Source organism: Cornus florida, unplaced genomic scaffold, assembly GCF_030987335.1.
Source record: "Cornus florida cultivar Cherokee Brave unplaced genomic scaffold, ASM3098733v1 CherokeeBrave_3.0.0_Hap2_Chr08, whole genome shotgun sequence".
Lineage (NCBI taxonomy): Eukaryota > Viridiplantae > Streptophyta > Magnoliopsida > Cornales > Cornaceae > Cornus > Cornus florida.
This window is the reverse complement of record NW_026775578.1, coordinates 51,619,121-51,639,608: the sequence shown is the minus strand read 5'-3', so window position 1 is coordinate 51,639,608 and position 20,488 is coordinate 51,619,121. Positions and strand designations below refer to the sequence as shown.

The 20,488-nt window shown below is 35.1% G+C and overlaps 2 protein-coding genes across 2 annotated transcripts; one reads left to right on the top strand and one right to left on the bottom strand.

The window, feature by feature from the left end:
- The first annotated feature begins 14,160 nt into the window (after positions 1 to 14,160).
- Positions 14,161 to 15,052, top strand: LOC132268647 (late embryogenesis abundant protein At1g64065-like). The gene has a single exon (XM_059769465.1). The coding sequence runs from the start codon at positions 14,243 to 14,245 to the stop codon at positions 14,888 to 14,890; it is 648 nt and encodes a 215-aa protein (XP_059625448.1). The 5' UTR covers positions 14,161 to 14,242; the 3' UTR covers positions 14,891 to 15,052.
- A 1,089-nt stretch (positions 15,053 to 16,141) lies between these two features.
- Positions 16,142 to 19,600, bottom strand: LOC132270245 (uncharacterized). Its single transcript, XM_059771436.1, has 5 exons — positions 19,419 to 19,600; positions 18,718 to 19,265; positions 18,189 to 18,547; positions 16,298 to 16,395; positions 16,142 to 16,190 (listed from the first exon to the last, which is right to left on the bottom strand). The coding sequence occupies exons 1-5, from the start codon at positions 19,598 to 19,600 to the stop codon at positions 16,142 to 16,144; spliced, it is 1,236 nt and encodes a 411-aa protein (XP_059627419.1).
- Positions 19,601 to 20,488: the final 888 nt, after the last annotated feature.

Genomic DNA, 20,488 nt, shown 5'->3' with positions numbered 1-20,488 from the left:
CCAATTGATCATTTCATTCTATCCATATGTCTATGTATGCTAGAATAAATGTTCATGTGTTTATCTCTATTTCTTGTGTTATTGATGCATGTCTATGTGTATTAATGCTATAGATCTAGAGATTGTCAAAATATTGTGCTTAAAAGAATGCTCTTATCATTTTCTAGATGGTCCATGCTCATTTCTTGATGGATTGTGCCTCTCCCTTAGCTTAATTAGTTTAATTTCATGTCATTAGCTTAATTGTAGTGTAGTGGTAGCATAGTTGTTAGATGAGAGGACAATCCATACTTATAGTTTGATGTTCCATACTTTTGAATGCAAGTAGCATATGTCTCTGACCTTGTGGTGTATTTGGTTGAGCTTAATGAAAGGATTAATGACTTGCTAGATATATTGTGTTTTTCACATGCTATTTAAACAATATATACTTAATTGCTAGATATATTGTGCTTCTCACATGTTGATTAGACAATGTATGCTTAATTGGTCACCCTTGCTAATTGAATCACCAAACACACACACACATCAATATTGCAACACACATCACCCTCATTAGTCACTTGTTAAGAGTGTAAAAAAGCATTGCTTGGTAGTGACCTCTAAACCCTAAGATCTCTCTCTCTTTCTTACTCCTTATTGCATTCAATTATTTAGTTTAATTTGCTCTTTAGTTTAATTAACCAACCAACCATTTATTTGATCACTCGACCTACTAACACTAATAGTGATTCCACAACCAAGTACGACTCCAATCCCTTGGGACGATCCCTACTCACCCTAACTATATTTTTAGTGAAGGTAGTAGTGGCTTTTATAAATGTAAAACTTGGCCCTCGCCTTAATTACACACTCTTAAGCTTGTGGTGCGGCGGCGACACGCCACCACCACATCCCCTCGTTGACGGGGTGATAAGTACTTTGAACTCCACCCAACAAATGGTTCCCTAAAGAACTTGTTAGATTAGTTTCAAAGGAGATTGTTGGTCCTTTGTCAATGTAATCTTTGGGCTTCCATGCCCTCTCAAAACAAGTTTTTGAAACATCATTCTTTAGTTTTAAGGTCGAAGATAAACTTTTTGAAGTTTTGGTTTCAAGCAAAGACTCCATTCTTTCACATTCATTGTCATGACATTTTTCTATAACACTTACTTCTTCATGCTTGTCAAATGAATTTAGGGTCGGATTAAAGATATTCAACTTCACCTTTATATGGCCAAATGAGATTTTCATTATCCCCGTCCTACAATTGATGTTCGCATTTGCAGTTGCCAAGAAAGGACGGCTAAGGATAACAGGAATTTGGCTCTTGGGATTTTGAACCGGTTACGTGTCAATGATAACGAAATCAACCGGGAAAAAGAATTTATCAATTTTAATCAAGACATCCTCAATGATACCCCTAGGCTTTTTGATGGATCGGTCCGCAAGTTGTAAAACCACCGACATCGGTTTCAAGTCTCCTAAGCCTAATTTGACAAATACTGAGTATGGAAGAAGATTGACACTTGTTCCCAAATCAAGAAGAGCCCGATTAATGACATGGTCACCAATGATGCAAGAAGTAGTAGGTGAACTGGGGTCCTTAAATTTTGGAAGGGTGTTATGCTGCAAGATTGAGCTCACTTACTCGGTCAAGACCACTTTCCTAGGTGTTTGGCTCTTGTTCTTCCTCTTTTGGGTGCAAAGATCTTCTAAGAACTTGGCATAAGCCGGAATTTGCTTAATTACATCCAAAAGTGAAAGATTAACCTTCACTTGCCTAAACACATTTATGATTTCATTTGTTTTGGCCTTTTGTTTATCAATGGAAATGGATCCTTTTAAGGCATCCAAAAATGGAGCTTTTGGCTCAAAATATTTTTCAAAAGTTTTCTTTGAAGTTTCTTTAACACCAGAATTTTTGAATTCATTTTTCAAATCAATTTTGAACTCACTTTTCAAATCACTTTCTAACACTTTCCCATTTGAATGATCATGCATATGCAATGAAGGAGGAATAGGATGTGAAACGGGACGGGTGTCAACTCTTGGTTGCACCAGTTCGCTCTCTTCATTGGACATACCCACTTAGTTGTCACTGCATTGACATGCTCAATTGTGTGACCTTTAAATGAGGAATGAGTCTCCATAATGCATTGTTGCTTTGGTGGGGCATTCAAAAGCATTTTCCCTTTCTCTCTAGCATTTAGAGTACTAGTCGTTTGCCTTACTTGGGTTTCTAGCTTAGCAATGGATTAAGAATAAGAGTGAAGCAATTGAGTGTTCACCTCTAAAGTGCCCAAAGCAATTAAAACTTTTTCCTCAAAAACGGGGCTTCTAGAATTTCCTTCAGAATATGATTGATTTGGAAAATGAGAATTAGAGAATTAGTTTCCATGTGATTGATATGGCAATCTAAATCCTTGGGATCCTTGGCTTTGCATTGGAGGTGGAATATACTTCCCTTGAAAACCACTTTGGGGAGGGTTTGAGCCTTCCCCTTGGCTTTTCTAAGAGAAATTCGGGTGATTCCTCCAACTAGAATTGTAATAGTTGCCATAAGGATTGTTCCCTTGATTAACAAATGCTGAATTGACTTGTTCATGATGCTCATTTTGGACATGTCCAAGGAGACAATTGGAAGTAAAATGTAAGACACTAGAACATGTCATGCACGATTCATTTGATGAATGATAAACATGATTAGGGGAGAAAGACACTTGGTTTACCGAGTTTTGATTGATCAAAAATTGATCAAACCTTTGAGATAAGGATTTCATCTCGACGGCTATTTTATTAGAGTTGTCGACTTGATATAAGCCAACATTCTTCCTTCCACTTGAATTTCTACCATTATTGGAAGATAATGATCTATGCATTGAATTCTCGCTCATGCTTTCATAAAGACGCCACATATCATCCTCATGCCTATCAATGTAAGAGCCACCCATGGAAGCATCAACCATTCCTTTGAAATTATCTGACAAACCTTCAAAGAAACATTGAACTAATTGCCATTTGGGTATGTCGTTGTGTGGACACTTCCTAAGTAAGTCATTTAGACGCTCCCATGCTTCATTAAATGTTTCCTCATCCCCTTGTGAAAACTCTCAAATTGAGGTTCTCATGGCATTGGTCTTAGAAACCGGATAGTTTTTCTTCAAGAACTCTTGTTGCATTTCTGCCCAAGAAGTTATCGAAAAAGGCCTAAGATTGTTGAACCAATATTTTGTCTTGTCTTTAAGGGTGAATGGAAAAAGTTTAAGTCTTAAAACCTCTTCCGGCATGTCCGTGTATTTCACGATGGAACACACTTCAAGAAACTCATCCAAATGCTTGTAAGGTTCTTCACTTAGAAGTCCATGATAGTTAAGAAGCATTTGAATGGTTTGTGGTTTAATCTCATAGTGATGTGCTCTAAATGGTGGTAATTGAATGCATGTGGGTGCATTATATTCATTCGGCACATAATAATCACGCAAAGCAAGAGGGAGATTTACAATTGGTGGTGCTACATGAGCACCTTGATTGCCTTGGATTATGAGAGGTTGTGGAACATACATTGGTCTAGGCATTCCCAATGGGACTTGGCTTTGTTGTTGTGGTGGTTGAATGAATGGCCTCGGCATGCCTAATGAAACTTAGATGTTGTCATGATGTACATTGGGGTGGAGGATACCTTGTTGGTCTATGTGACCAAGGTCCTCCACATGGTCCTCATTATGGTTTTCCATTGATAAAATGGAATGACTAAAACTACCTCTTCCCATAGGATTTCGAATAATGATTCAAGATGAAAATTAAGTGGGACAAGAGTAGGACTTAATGATCTCTGACCATGCATGCACAAACAATTAAAACATAAACAAGCAACGAATAGTAAGCAATCACTTCACCTTCGTAGCAAATCAATCAACAAACTTCCTCCACATACAATGATCCCATACTTCCATGCTTTCAACAATTATGCAAGAAAAGTAAATTGCCTCCACGCGGGCTCACGATTTATCTAGAAATGAAAAACAAACCTCCACGCGGGCGGACGATTTAACTAGAGATTGAATTTAGGAAGAGCTCACAAAGGGTCCTTAAGCACTTCAAATTATTTTTCAAACTTTAGCTTTGCAAATTTTTAGATTTTTAGCTTTTTCCTTTCTTTTGCTTAGCTCCTTACTTAGAATGCTCCCTTGCTCACTTTCCTTAGCCCAATGTACCTAGTCAAACAAGAACCAACACAATAAGTAATCAAAAATAAAAATAAAGTAAAGACACGATCAAAAGAGTGCTAATTCCTAATTGTTTCCACAATACGACGTTGCCTAAAATCAATCCTCAGCAACGGCGCCAAAAACTTGGCGGTTGCCATCGCGTTGCACCAAAAGTTTGCAAAGAGATGAACTAAGAGTGTGAGTGTGCAATGTGGCCAAGTTTTAAATTTATAAAAGCCACTACTACCTCTAACTAAAAATATAGCTAGGGTGAGTAGGGATCATCCCAAGGGATTGGTGGGTCATATTACTATGGAAACAAGATTAGGGTTAGTAGGTCGAGTGATCAAAATGTGGTTGGTTTGGTTGATTAAACTACAATTAAGACTAAACAAATTCAATATAAAATAAGTAATTAAAGGATAGAGAAAACAAGAAAGAGAGGTCTTGGAACTTAGAGGTCACCACTAAACATCACCTTTCTATACACTCAATTCATAATAAATGAGGGGGAAAACATATGTTGCAACAATAGTCAGTGTGTGTGGTTGTTTCAACAAGCATGGATGACCAATTAAATATATATTGTCTAAACAACATAATGAATAGCACAATATATCAAACTAAGCCATTAATCCTTCCTTTAAGCTCACAATCCAAACACATCACATGATTAGAGAAATATACTACTTGCATTCATAAGTATAGAATATCAAACAATAAGCATGGATTGTCCTCCCTTTTAACAACAAAGGTAACTACACTACATTTAAGCTAATGACATGAAAATTAAACTAATTAAACTAAGAGAGAGGCACAATCCATCAATAAATGAGTATGAACCATCAAATAAACCACAAGAGCATTCTATTAAGCACTATGTCTTGACAATCTCTAGATCTATAGCATCAACACACATAGACATGCATCAACAACACAAGAGTTAGAGATAAACAAATGAGCATCTATTCTAGTATACATAGACATATGGATAGAATGAAATGATCAATTGGAAGAATTAAATCACACAAATCATTGAATAAACAAGATCTATGTATATAAAAATGTCAAAACATGTATTGCAACACAAATTCCCTCAAAAATACATAAATCAAGGTAAAAAAGGCATGCTTAGGGCCAACTCTAGCCCCAAAAGGATGTCTAGCCACTCATAGATGGTGTCCTCCAACCCTCAAGGGCTATCTCCATAGTAGAAATGCTCTTATTCTTGAGGTAGATGGAAGACTTCCCAAGAATGTGCCTCTAGCCTCCTCTTCTCTTTTCTTCCTCTCTAAGAATGATATCAAATGTTGAATCTAAAAAAATGTATATGTAAAAGTGGCTCATAATCCTTATATAGGTAGCTCAAATATCACACTCAATGGTCTAGGCTCGTACATAAGGGCTCCTCCAATGATTGCACCATGAGACAACTTGTAATGAGCTGGAAATTGATATAATTCGCACTTGAGAAGGTTCTATCGATCGAACCTATGCTGAGATTGATCGAACTTGGCTGAGATCTATCAAACTTTGGCTGGATCGATCCTCCCATGGCGGTGCCTTTTTCGATAAAGACAAATCTGAGATATTTTTGAGATATTTTGAGAAAGAGACAAAAGTGGTGGGTGGGGTGGTACAACATGATAAAATGGAATCTTTTCGATCGATCTGATAAATGTTGGATCGATCGAACATTGTGAGATCCTTGATAAGGACAAAAGAGCTTGGATCCATCTTGGAGTGCAGAGATCGAACAATGTCAGATCGATCGAAGAAATTCTGTGATCGATCGAACTTTGCTGAACTTCCACCACTTGCTTCATTTTACTTCCACTTTGCTTCTTTCTTTCATTCATCTCAAGAGTGCTTCAATTATGCTCTTATTTGGCTGAATTAGCTTATTTTGGAGATAAGTGCCTGAAAACGGAAATAACATGAAATCAATCCAAAGCGAGAAAATAAAATAGATAAAGGTCCTAGAATACCTAAACTTAACGGGTTTAAATGTGCACTTTTCAGCGCTCATCAACCATCACACCATGGATCGAGAAACAGCTTGATCTTCTCACCATCACCAATACAGAATCTGCAATTTGTCTTCAAAATCTTCCTTACAGCCACAATGCTCTTCCAAATAACAGAATGAGTTGCTCTAGGAACAACAGACCAATAAGTAGCTTTCTTCAAATTCCTCTGTTTATACCAAGCCACCCATAATCTATCCTTTGATAGTATAGATTCCCAGGCCAAAACACGTTTAGCAGCTTTATCAATGTCAATCAGCTTTCGTATGCCCAGATCACCTTCAGATTTTGGAGTAGATAACTTCTTCCAACACAAACCATGGAATTTATAAGATTGAGTATTATGACCCCAAACAAAATTTCGCATTCTTCTCTCTATAATATTAATAACAGCAGCTGGAATAGAATATACAGAAGTCCAGTACAATACCATAGGAGTAATAACAGCTCTAATCAATTCCACTCTCCCAGCCATAGATAGATTCATACCAGCCCATCTTGTGGTAGCTGCTTTAACCTTTTCAATCAAAGGTTTACAATCCAATCTCTTCAAACCTCTATCAGAAATAGGAACACCTAAATAGGTGAAAGGAAGATTTCCTTGTTTACATCCAAGAATTCTAAGGATCATGGATTTTCTTCTCACTGATCCTGTAAAAAAAACCTCAGACGTATCACTATTAACAACCAAACTAGAAACTGATTCAAAATGTCTCATCATTCTCCTTAAAGTCAAAATTGAAGCCATGTTTGCCCTCACTACTACAAGGAGATCATCAGCAAAAAACTGATGAGTGACCCCAACTTTTGCCCTTCGAGCTACATCAGAGATCACAAGATGTCCTGCATCACATTCATGTTGGAACATACCTGAAAGGTAATCTGTCACCAAAGTGAACAAGAGGGGGGATAAGGGGCAGCCTTGCCTAATTCCTCTAGATGGTTTGAAAAAACCATAAGGACTCGCATTAATTAACAATGAAAACCAAATTGTGGTAATACATCCCTGAATCCAACCTATCCATTTGCTGTCAAACCCAAACAATTGAAGAACTTTAAGCAAGAAATTCCATTGAATAGAATCATAAACAATCTCATAGGACACAATGGAAGTGTTAATACAAGTGAAATTAATTTCCTTTCTATCAACAGTTTAATATACAACTGGGATACCTAAATTATTAGGGTTACCTTTTGCGAGGGGAATCAACTTGTGAAGAATGATAATGCATTAGAACACAGTGATTTCTACCACTTCTATTCTGCTCCAATGGAGGATTCGAAACTTTGAGTTGAACTCTAAGTTGTCTGGGCATAGGGCTTGCTTCAAAAGGGTAAGGGAGTGAGAAGAATAAGAATCAAAATTAATGTATCAATTTTAACCGACTAAGTAAGTTTTGCGAAAAAACACATATATATATATATTTATACGTGTATAAATACAGAGAGAAATAGATTGGAAACAAACCTAACAACAACGGTCGTCTGCACATCGTCGAACACAATTTCGTGTCTCTAATGGAGGATTCCAGACTTAGGGTTTCTTCTTTAGGGGTTAAGGTTTGCTCTGATGGCCAACTGAAAGAGGCTTGATGGAAAGAGGGAAAAACATTTTTACAGGTTAGGGCTTCGATCCGACCGGCAGTGTGTGTGTGTGTTTTTTTTTTTTTTGTGTGGGTGTCTGGATTTGTCTACTATGGATCATTTGCTCTGTAGATGCCTAGTGGCGGTCATGGCTTAGAGAGTTCGCCGACTTAGAATTGAAATAGATGTGGAGCAGAGGCAGTAGTGGTTGTCTTGGTGGATTTCTTTGTGTGGAAAAACGATGATTTGGTGAATATATTATTTTTATTTTTTATTTTTTTGGACAGGGCAAACATTGAAAATATCAGCGGGAATAACACCCGCCAATATAAATTCACTTTCTACCACGGTTCCGCATGAACTGTGGTAGAAAAGACTAGTTTTTTATCACAGTTCTCCAAGAACCGTGGTAGAAATATCTTTTTCTACCACGGTTAATGGATAACCGTGGTAGAAAGGGTCTTTTACCACGGTTCTAAAATAACCGTGGTAAAAAATATACTTTCTACCATGGTTATTTTAAAACCATGGTAGAAAGGGTCTTCTACCATAGTTTTTTGGTAAAAAGTGCGTGGTAAAAAACTGTTTTTCTTCTAGTGCCTTTATCTCTTTAACATGTATCATCCAACAATATTATCTTGTGCATGCATCTTCCCCAAACCAAAATACTCTTGTAGCTTTGATCTTCACTCATATAGTGGATGAACATCATCACCAAAATAGTCGCCACGTGATTTGTAAAATTGGGTGTCAACAATGCCTCCTAATTTTAAATGTCATATCGGTAGTCGGCCACCTAAGCTTATAAGATATTTGAAATTTAAAGTACATTGGAAAGAATCACTTGAATCATGACTGAGCTAACCACTTGAAATAAGATGGAAAATCAATGAGTTCCAAAACTTTATTTATTCAGAAAAACCTCTAAAGATGATTTTGTTTTCAAATCAGCCATATATTACCATTTTCGGTCATTCCTAACTTTTCAGAACATTGGCTAATATCAGTTCCCCATAAAAATTCATGAAAGATATGTCCCCTACATTTCTAGCACTGCTGGTAAATCATGATCATGATCGGCATGAATTAAATTATAGTGAAGTGTCATTCTGGCCGATCTGCTTATTATCTCTACTAAATGAACGACATTATGCCAGTAAGGAATTTTCTTAGCTAATTTTCTTTCAGTCATTTGCTCTCAGCCAATTTGTCCTCAGCCAATTCCCCTTGATACAACCTGGCTTAAAGAAATTAATAGGGGTTTCTTCAGCAACCAGCTGAGTAGGTTTCATCATCGGTTGAGATACTTGTCTGAGTAACTCTTCAACAATGGCCAATCTTCTTTTCATGACAGTCGATATCGACAAACCCACTATATTCTTCACCTTTAACATTTTTCCATTGCCATCTCCTTTTTCTTTTCTTGAAATTAGGTTACGGACATCAAGGTAAAACAATTCTTTTAGCCAATGATTGTTTTTGTTGATTATTAGATATCACAATCGGCAAAGAATTCTAGCACATAGGCCGATTTTCTTTCAACCGATTTTCACTCTACCGATTTGTACCCTTCCATTCAGGACAACAATTGTGTTGAATGAGAGCAAGTTGGGTTCTTCTCAATTGCTCTATCTTCTCACCTTGACTACATGATGGCGTACTTTTAACAACCTTGGGTTGCTTCTTTTCATTACCATGATCAACATTCTTTCTATAAACAAAGATGATCACACTTTTGTTTGTTTTGACTTTCGGCTGGATTTCAGGAAACTTTATAGTACTATCGTCGATTGTAATTTTTCTTATTATTAGTTGCTTTCTTTTCAGCTGATAGGGTATATGGTTGATTTCTACCTATTGCTCTACCCACCAATATCGACTGGTTTGGCTGGTCATTTATTATGCTTGATCCACCACTAGCAGCTAATTTACGACTGGTGGTTGATGTTGATCGCCCAACCCCTGCTAATCGGTCATCGGCTGCCCCCTGAGTGCTACAGATTTTGGCTAACATTCTTTTGGCAGCTGGTTTGTCCACCCACTACATCAGCAAGGCTCACTGATTTTAATATATGACTGATTTTCTGTAGGTGGTTTCTCATATTCTGGTCAACTTTCTTGTTGATCCACATGTAGTTGATATTCGGGTAAACTTTCCTGCTAAGATCGACAATGCTGACCGATTTCAGTACTGGTTATCGGTTGTCCCCCGAGTGCCAGAACTGGTGGTTTATTTTCCATTAGTGATTGATGTAAACCAGGCCAGCCATATTGTTGATCTTCTACTGGCAGCTGATTTTTTTCATTCACTAAATTGGCAAGGCAGGTCGATTTCTTCATGTGACTGATTTTTAATCGATGGTAACTGATATTCTGGCCAACTTTGCTGATGATTGGGTTGATCGGCAGCAGGTTGTGACTGATTTTCTGGCCAACCATATGGCCGATTGGTCATCATCGGCTACTGATATTCTACTGGTGGTCGATCATAATCATGCCCACCATATGGCTGATATTCTCTTGAGGGTTGCAAAATCATTGATCTCTTATGGTACTCTGATAGGTCAATCACTTTAGTATATGACTTCCCATACCTTGGTCGATTAAGTATTTCATAGATAGCATCTCCTATTATTATAAACGGCACATCGGCAACTGGTTAAACTTAATCTACCATTGGCAGCTAATCAGCCGCTATTGACTGCTAATAATCTGGCCATCCATATGATTGATTGGCCATCAGTTGCCCCCCGGGTATCGAAAGTGATGGCTAATTTTTTACTTGTGATTGATGATAATCAGGCCAACCATATGGCTAATCTTCTGGTGGCAGCTGATCTTCCTGTTCACTAAATCGACAAGGCTGGCCGATTTTTGTATATGGCTATATTTTAGCCAATGGTGACTGATATTCTGGCCAACTTCGTTGCTAATAAGGTTGTTAGGCAGTATGCGACTAATATTATATCGGTTGATATTTGACTGCTTATGTACGATAATATTATAATACCCTTATAGTTAAATGATTTATTTTATTGTACATAATTAATTAATTAATTTTATTTGGCTTTATTTGTAATTAATTGTTATCGTGGATTAATTGATTTGTTTAATTTGATTATGTACAAATTATTTGTTTATGGGCGAATTGCGAAAAACCCTTCTCGACTTTCACCTGTCTGCAAAAAACTCCTATTATAAATATCTTTAACAATTAACCCCCATCAACTATCATGAGGGGTAATTGTAACTAACCTCTGTTAGAGTGATTGTGTGAGAAAAATTTTCAGACAAAATTACTCTAAACATGAAACATCCGTTTGAGTGATCATGTGATAAAATTTTCAGACAAAATTACCCTTAAACTCAAAACAATACATTAGTATTACTAACGTACCTACCACTCAATTTTTTTTTTAACTGCATAAAACACTAAAACAAGGTCTCTGATTTGAAACAAGGCCTCTGATTATTTCTTTTGAAATGTTCTTGCATTTGGAATATATATTGTACCTCTGATTTTTTATAAAATAAGATAAAGAAAGAGATATATACGAAAGATTTAAAAATATCAGTACCATGACTTTTTATAAAATTTAAAAGTAAAAATTTATTAAACTACATGGCAAAATCATCTCATAATTAGGAGGAAGTGGCTTTTTTCATTTATATATATATATATATATATATGAGTGTGTGTGTGTGTGTAACTTATCACAATTTAATAGAAAAGTATTGGGATTAAGATTTATGATGTTGAAATAAATCAAATTTTATGCCATAATAAATGCTTTTTCTACCGAATAAATAAATAATTAAAGATAATCCAAACAAATATTTTTCATTTAAGTGAAATATCTTTTGACTATAAAAAAAAATAAAAAATCAAGTGTGAAATATTAGCATATCCATAATTTTTTAGAATATTATAAATTTCTACTTTTAAATTTTATAAAAAAATCCTGGTACTCATATTTTTGGATCTCTCGTATATATATATCTCTTTCTTTATCTTATTTTATAAAAAATCATGGTACAAGTTTTTTTTTTTTTTTTTTTTGCTCACCAAAATCAATTTAAGTTGACATTTGATAAATAACTACCATATTAGTATATATATTTCTTTCTTTATCTTATTTTATAAAAAATCATGGTACAAGTTTTTTTTTTTTTTTTTTTTTTTTTTTTGCTCACCAAAATCAATTTAAGTTGACATTTGATAAATAACTACCATATTAGTATATATATTCCAAATGCAATAACATTTGGAAAGAAAAAACCAAAGGCCTCGTTTTAGTGTTTTATATAGTTAAAAAAATAAAAATAAAGTGAGTGGTGGACACTTTAGTAATACTAATGTTTTGTTTTGATTTTAAGGATAATTTTGTCTTAAAATTTTATCACACAATCATTCTAACAAAGGTTAATTAAAATGACCCCTCAAGATAGTTGAGGGGGATTAATTGTTAAAGATATTCATAAGGGGGTTTTTTTGTAAACGGGTGAAAGTCGAAGGGGATTTTTGCAATTCACCCTTTGTTTATTTGTTTGATTATGTGATTTATGTGCTTAGTGTGTATTTAATTGTTATTATGTGGTTTTAATTGTAATTATTTGCTTTAGTAATATTTTATTTATTTTAATTCTTCAATTGATTGGATTTTAGTACAACCATATCAGGTGGAGGATGAACTTTATCCTCTTAAATAGAGGAGCTAATTATCATCCTTTCTTTATTACAGTGATCTACATAAGATTATAATTGCCTTCAATCACTAAACTTATTTCTTGGCGCACTGCAACAAAGGCTACAATATTAACCAGTTTTGTTATTCTCTCCTTCCATGAATTTCTTATGACCCACCTAAACATTGTGGAAGTAATCACCAACCTTTTCTTTTTGTTTAAATAGTCAACATAAGCTTAAAATTGTCCTATATCAAGAATTCAAGAAAGACAATTTAGTTTGATTCTTGCCTAAATCAACTCACTATTCCAAGATTCTCACTATAGAATTATTCATCATTTATATATTTTTTCCTTAAAAACAAGGGATAATTCCATAAAAATAGGGTTTAAGGGGTCAAAGGATAAAAGAATTGAATCAAAATCAAGTTTTCCAAATTAATGGAATTTTATGTAAGTCTGACGTGGACATGAAAAATTACTATACATTATCTTTTTATTCCCAAATTAACCTTTTATTATTGTTCTAAAATTATGCTACTAACCCTCCCAAATCTAGAGAGAGAAGAGAAACGCATCTATACTCTCCTTCTCCAGCAGCTCCTCTTTCCTCAAACTCCCGAATCACACCGTCAAAATCACTGTAAAAAAAATGAAGTCAAAATCTACTTTTCTGTTCATTTTCTTTATAAATTATCAGTTCTCAATGTAATTTCCTTTCTGACTCTGATTTCTTCCTCTATTTTACTTATTTATTTTTAATTTCCATTCTAAGTTCTCAATGTAATTTCCTTTCTAACTTTGATTTCCCCCTCTATTTATTTCTATTTTACTTATTTATTTTAATGTCTTTTTTTTTATTAAAATAATGAAGTTTCACAATTATTAAAATAAATTTACTAAACAAATAAAATTGTCATTTAAACCAACACTATTAAATATTACTGTCTTATATTCTCTCTATTCTCTCTCGCTACTACTGCCAAATTCAAGATCTTCACAGTATATAGATATATAAAAATAAATGAGTAAAATAGAGGGAAAATCAAAGTTAGAAAGGAAATTAATTGAGAATTGATGATTTATAAGGAAAATGAGCCGAGTGATTTTGACAGTGTATTTAGGGAGTTTGAGAAAAGATAATAGAAGGGTATTTTGGAAATAAAAAAGATGATATATAATAATTTTTTATGTCCATGTCAGACTTTCAAAAAATTCCATTAATTTGAAAAACTGAATTTCGACTTTATTCTTTTGTCTTTTGACTCACAAAATTCCATTTTTATGGAATTATTCCTAAAAACAATTATGATATTCTTATGGTTTTGATGATCAAAAATTAAAAAATAAAAATAAAAAAATAAGTAAATAAAAAATCGCCTTTCTGTTTACCGTGTGAAGTCCACATGCTATAACGGATACACAGAAGCTTCTAAAGTTCTATTGAGTCAGCTGTTACAAGTCATTCAAACGCGTTACAATTATTGACGGTACCCAAAAAATGTACTGATCTAATAACACTTCAACGCCCCGAATGGTACCTTTTTTTGGTACGCGTATACGCAATGCTCTAAACACTTCTTCCAGGAAAATGGGTCTCATGTAATGTAACCATACCCCTCTCTATATAAAGCTCATTGATATTGTCTGTCTCCTTCACAACATCATCTCCTTCACATACCTAGCAATATTTCTAAGGCATCTCTATAAAAATTCCATCTTGTGCTTAGTACTATATACTTCTAAACCCCAACAATGGCAGAGAAGGATCAACAGGTCTATCCCTTGCCTATATCAACCAACCCTCAAGCCAAGCACGACGAAGAGGCCGGCACAGTGCTGTCCCAAGAGCTTCGTCGCAAGAAACGCATGAAATGCTTGGCTTATGTTGTTGCCTTTGCCGTGTTCCAAACCGGTATTATATTGCTCTTTGCACTCACGGTTATGAAAATCAAAACTCCCAAGTTCCGCGTTAGGTCTGCTACATTCGAGAGCTTTAATGTTGTGACAACAACTAGTGCTCCTTCATTTGACATGAAGATGAATGCTGAACTTGGTGTCAAGAATACCAACTTTGGTCACTACAAATTTGAAAACAGCACTGTTTACTTCTTCTATAAGGGTACAGAAGTTGGGAGTGCCTCTGTTTCTAAGGCACGGGCTAGAGCTCGATCCACCAAGAAATTCAATGTTGTGGTGGACCTAACATCGACCAATTTACCAAGCAATTCAGGCTTAGGTGACGATTTAAATTCTGGGGTTTTGCAGCTGACTAGCCAATCGAAATTGAAAGGCAAGGTGGAGTTGATGAAGGTGATGAAAAAGAAGAAATCCACGGAAATGAGTTGCACATTGACCATAAGTTTGGCGGACAAGGCAATTAGAGATTTAAATTGCAGATGAAACTTTTTTTTCCTTTTTCTTTTTTCTTTTCTTGACCATATGTTCTTGGGTTATTTAATGCTTGGCTTTCCATGAAACTATTGTGATCATGTTTATTAATACTGGGTGTAGTACCCAAGGTGTATCTTTTTTAATATTCAATTTATTTATTTATTTTTCATATCTTATATCTATTATTTATATAAATTTTTGTCCCCACTCGCTTGCAAAGATTGAAGGCTTTATATTTTTCTCTGTTTGGTTTGAGAGCCACTAGATCGTGAGTAAAAAGGGAAAACAAAATTGATAAAGTGAAAAAAAATAATAAATCACAGCATGTTAAATTTGGTGATGAACATAGCTCGAGTTATGCCTTTATTATACGCCATGTGCCTCACTGTCTTAGTTAATACCAAGGGCTAGGGACGAATCCATAAAATTGTGTGAGAGAGTAAAAGTGTGATTTTATTTTATTTTTTATTTTTTATTTTTTGTTGTAATTTGAGAGAGAGCAACGGTAAAATTTAATTGGTATATAATTCAAAAAATGTGTTAGACCAAGAGGGAGTGAATTGGTCAAATTAAACTTCTTCTTGTAATGGTTTACTACATGATCAATATTAAACACAAGATATACAAGAAAACCCTCTCAATAGGGAAAATCCTTAATTCTTGGCCTCAGCCAATAATGAGCTCCACTAGTTGTATGCAAATAATTACACACATAGTTGTTTCACACTCTGTACACACCCTTGTACAAGTTAAGACACTAATTTTCACATCCTTTACACACATACTATCTAAACACACATACCCTTGTACAAGTTAAGACACTAGTTTTCACATCCTCTACACACGTACTAACTATGAACACTGACTTTCCCTGTCCTAAGCACCCTTGCTTGACCCTGCAAGCTCTCACAGCTCACCAAATATAAGAAAAAGTGGTCGTGCAGCTCAAAACACCAATCTGTAGCCTCTAGAACCCTTTCTGCATAATCTAGGGTTTGAGGGGTAAAATAAAAAAATTCATGTCCCAAAAATTCTGAGATCAATCCTACAGCCTTATATCATTATTACAAACATACTCAGATGATAAATATGATAAGTACAACATGTATATATCAATATAATCTCAATTAGGCCTTGGCAACAACTATTCACTTAAGAACTTATGGTTTTGGTAGGTCAAAACCTAAGATAACCAAAGTTCTATCCAAAAGCCACCATCAAAAGCTTATATTCATCAATACAAACTTGATAGCATGTAGATCACTCATTGTATAGCAGGATATAACCAATCTTTATATGAATCACAAGGCTAAACCAGCAAATAGCCCAAATCATAGGTCTAAGAGTGGAAAATCATTTGCACCATAGTATAGTTCAAGAACAAGTGCTCAGCAAATGTAAATACCTCAAATATACCTATCGCAACCTTCACTTGGAAGCACAGCAACTTCAAGCTCAAACTCAGCCTTCAAACCAGCCCTTACACCAGCAACGTACCTTGATAGTAAAACAACCTCCATGATGAATACAACAACAAGGATCAATCCAGCAACATCTCTATGAAGATTTCAAACTTAAATCATCATCAAGGACCTTAATTAGAAAAAATTTGTTCAAAGGAGGCTAGTATAGTATAATGCAGGTCACTATTAGGGTTTTCAATGAGGCTTGAAACCCTAGAAATTTTATAACAACATATATATACTTGAGCTCACTATACAAATCCTACTACAAGAAGGATGTACACATGGCACCTTTATTCAATCATTGGCTAGAGAATGTTCTGGCATTCTTCCTGTGAATAGACCAATATAACCTTGCCACTTCAACTGTTTTGTCTTCTAATATACCAGAAATTACAGCTCATAATAAGAAGGCTGTAATGACATTCTTATCCAAACATAGTCCCTAAAAAATGCATTTGTAGTGTATACAAATGTCACATACCTGAGCTTCAAGTAGAAAGACCAAAATGCCTTTGTACTAGCCTCTTGTCACTCTCAGCATAATACAAATCTTGAGACTGTATAAATCACAATGTATGCTAAATCGCAGTTGTTTAATACAATTCATCTATCTAAACATATGTATAAACATATAACACAACTATGAAAAGACCATAGTGCCCCTGAAAGTCCCTGTAGCTAATTTTCATGTGTTGAACCTCAATTTACACTACAAAATAACCTGAACATGTAGAATGGCTACAATGTGCTATCTCAAACATTTGTGTAATTGTGCCACAAGATGGCAAAAGATAATACTACCCCTGTGTGATGATTTAAGCCGTTCTATTACACCAGTGTTTGGCATTAAACAGTCAAACACCACTTAGTACACATTAGGACCAACAAAAGGAAAAATTATTAGTACATAAAACTAAAAATATATATATATATATATATATAATGGGGGAAATTGCCCCCATTGACACTATACACTATGTTCGTGCTTGTCAATGGGATCAGTCTTTTCTTTTGAAGTAGCTACATATTTTTAAAATCACAACCATGCTGGGTTTTGAATGAACGAATAACATAGCCAAATACAAAGCATGGATTATGTAAGAAATTGACCGCATCAATAATCCTTTTTATCTCATTCATTTAACAATGAATTCTTTTTTTTTCCTAATGTTAGATTATATATCACTATAATATCTGTTACCTACCACCTAGGGTTTCTTGCATTTATGCATCTACTTAATTACCATGTATAGATGACTTGATCTTCGCTCACCTACCCTCAAATCTTCTCCTATATATTATGTGCTCTTTATTCTATGAAACGCAATATTCATTCATATATTTTACATTCTATTAGAGCCTGTTGATTATTGGTAATAGTCTTATCAGTTTATCGTAATCATCACCGAGGATGGCACCATTAGCCCTATCCTCGTCAACTGTCCACCTTCAAACTCACACTCTCGTACATGCCACGAGGAAGTTTCACCATCTTCGGTCCCACCATAATCTCTATTCACATATCTGGTTGGTGGACAACATCACCATTTCTGGTGGGAGTCCCGCCATGGTTGACAAATCAAGCACCAGAGATGGTGGAGGAAATCAACATTATCTTCTTTAAAGACCAACATTCACATGATGGTCACTTTCAAGGACGGACCCAGAAATTCATTTGGGGGGAGGGGGGGCGACCTTTAACAACAATAGGATAAAAAAATTGAAACCATTCTAATAAGTAAAAATAAATTAAACGTTCATTGATAATTCCCTTTAGTACATTTACAATTGTTCTCAATGACTTTTCATATCTTGAAAACGCTGTAAGATAACTTAATTACTATACCAATAGATATATCTTTTTCAATATAAACTACCAAACTATCACTCATCCATTCATCTCCCATCTTGTTGTGCAATCTATTCTTCACGATTTTCATAGTAGAAAAAGCCCTCTCTACAGTTGCAGTTGCAACTAGAAGGATCAATGCCAATATCATAAGCAAATAAATTAGTGAATACATTTTGTCCCTTTTGGTTTCAACCATCTTTTTTGCAGGATCACCAATCCCTTTTAATCCTTCAAACTCGCTTCTAGAGCCCACATCCGCAATATAATTATTAAGTTGATCACCAAGTTCTATTAAAGTATTTGGAGAAAATTCTTTTGCAGAAAATTCAGCAAGGCGGATTATTTTTGCTTCTCGAAAGCAAAAAATGAATCATTTAGACACAAACATGCCACACAAAGCAACAACTTAGTGTTCACTTTAGTAAAACGATTATTTAGCTCTTGAAGTTGCATATCTATAACAACATAAAACAACTCAAAATGATAGTGATACAAGTTTGAGCTTTCATAAGCATTACGTCGTGGTCTTCCTCGAGCTGAAAATGGATCATCGATATTAGGAACGGGAATGCCATGTTTGACACAAAAAGAAGAAGCCACATCAAGTAAAGAGTCCCATCCACTCTCCCTCATCCTTTGCAATTGGTTCTTGCATACTTTGACATAGGATATAGCAATCACAATCTCTTCATCTTTTCTTTGAAGTGCATTCGGCAATTCATTTGTAACTCCTAAAATAACTCTCATCATATGCAAACTAAATATGAACTTAAATGATTGTATGTGTTGCAATAGAAGACTTACTTCAAACTTTTGTTCAAAAGACCCATCCATTAAAATTAACTCAAGTACACAAACAGTGGCTGAAAACATGGTGATCACGCTAATCAAAGTGTTATAATGTGAACCCCAACGTGAATCACTAGACCGTTTAAGAGAAATGTTCTGATTTAAGCCTTGCCCATTTAAAAGCTCACCATTGTCAAGCGCATCGGCAACTATGAATATTTGCTGCTCTCGGAGAATATCACAACGTTTACATGAACCACCAGCTACATTCACAACACTAGCAACAAAAGCAAAGAGAGAAACAACATCTTCACGTTTTATTGCCACACCCCCGAGAGCCAATTCAAGTTGATAGGCAAAGCAATGAATGTAAAAAACACATTCATTCTGCTTCAAGATAAGAGTTTTGAGACCATTCAACGCGCCTCACATATTACTAGCCCCATCATAACCTTGCCCGCGCAATCTAGAAATGTTCAAGCCATGTCTAGAAAATAAATTATCAATCGCCGCCTTCAAAGAGATAGCAGTGGTATTAGTAACATGCACAAAACCCACAAAACATTCAACTATATGTCCATTCTTGTCCACGTAGTGCAATACACAAGCCATTTGCTCCTTTGTTGATATGTCCTGAGACTCACCAATTAGAATAGAAAAAAAAAGCATCGCCAACATCTTTGATGTTAATAGTGATAGTCTCCAATGCAATAACATTAACAATGTCCTTTTGAATCTTAGACGCCTTTAGCTTAGTATTTTGAGGAGAATTTTTCAATTTAACCACATTAATATCCTCATTATGATTCGCAAGAAATTGCAATGTCTTGAGAAAATTCCCTTGGCTATTCGAATCCTCAGATTTATCACCACTACGAAATGCAAGCCCTAGTTTCAAAAGATATCGATTGTACACAATCAATTGATGCAATAAATCAAGTACAATAATCAATTCATGCCTTATCTGAATACTTGGATAAAATTGTTTGGATGTGTTGCTTTTGACTCTTTAAAGCTTCACACATACTCGAAGCTTGGTTATGGGCACTATTCGGACTTCCAATGTGACCATGCAATCTTTCAATCTTCTTCCAATTTGAAAATCATTCACCCATAAAGGATGTGCCACTTGATTGTTCTCCAATATTTGGTTTAAAGAGATAACAACATAAACAATATGCCGCATCCTAAGCTATGCTATATTATAACCAACTAGAATATTTAACAAACCATTCCGGTTGGAATCGTCATAAGTATTTTCCAAATTGCTTTTGAGGAAACTCATAGACTTTAGGTTGGTAAGGGCCATTCAGTATATATGCTCTGCAAATTTTATCTCGGACATTAGGATTGTAATCCAATATCAGAGTTCGTAGTTTAGGATCTGCAGGAAGATCCTTAAGGTTGATCTCTACATCACTTTTTTTCTTTTTCTTTTTTTTTTTTCCCTGAATGGGAGGATTTTATAAATAAGAATGTACATTACAATAATTGTAGGGA

Bases quoted from the DNA above. Each gene is read 5' to 3' on its own strand.
- LOC132268647 (XM_059769465.1), top strand. From the start codon at position 14,243: ATGGCAGAGAAGGATCAACAGGTCTATCCCTTGCCTATATCAACCAAC.
- LOC132270245 (XM_059771436.1), bottom strand. From the start codon at position 19,600: ATGGCTTGTGTATTGCACTACGTGGACAAGAATGGACATATAGTTGAA. The intron at 19,266-19,418 runs GTGAGGCGCGTT...TTTTGTTGCTAG, and splicing joins TATGATGGGGCTAGTAATAT to TGTTGTGAATGTAGCTGGTG. The intron at 16,191-16,297 runs GTATATTTGAGG...TTGCTGGTTTAG, and splicing joins CCAAGTGAAGGTTGCGATAG to CCTTGTGATTCATATAAAGA.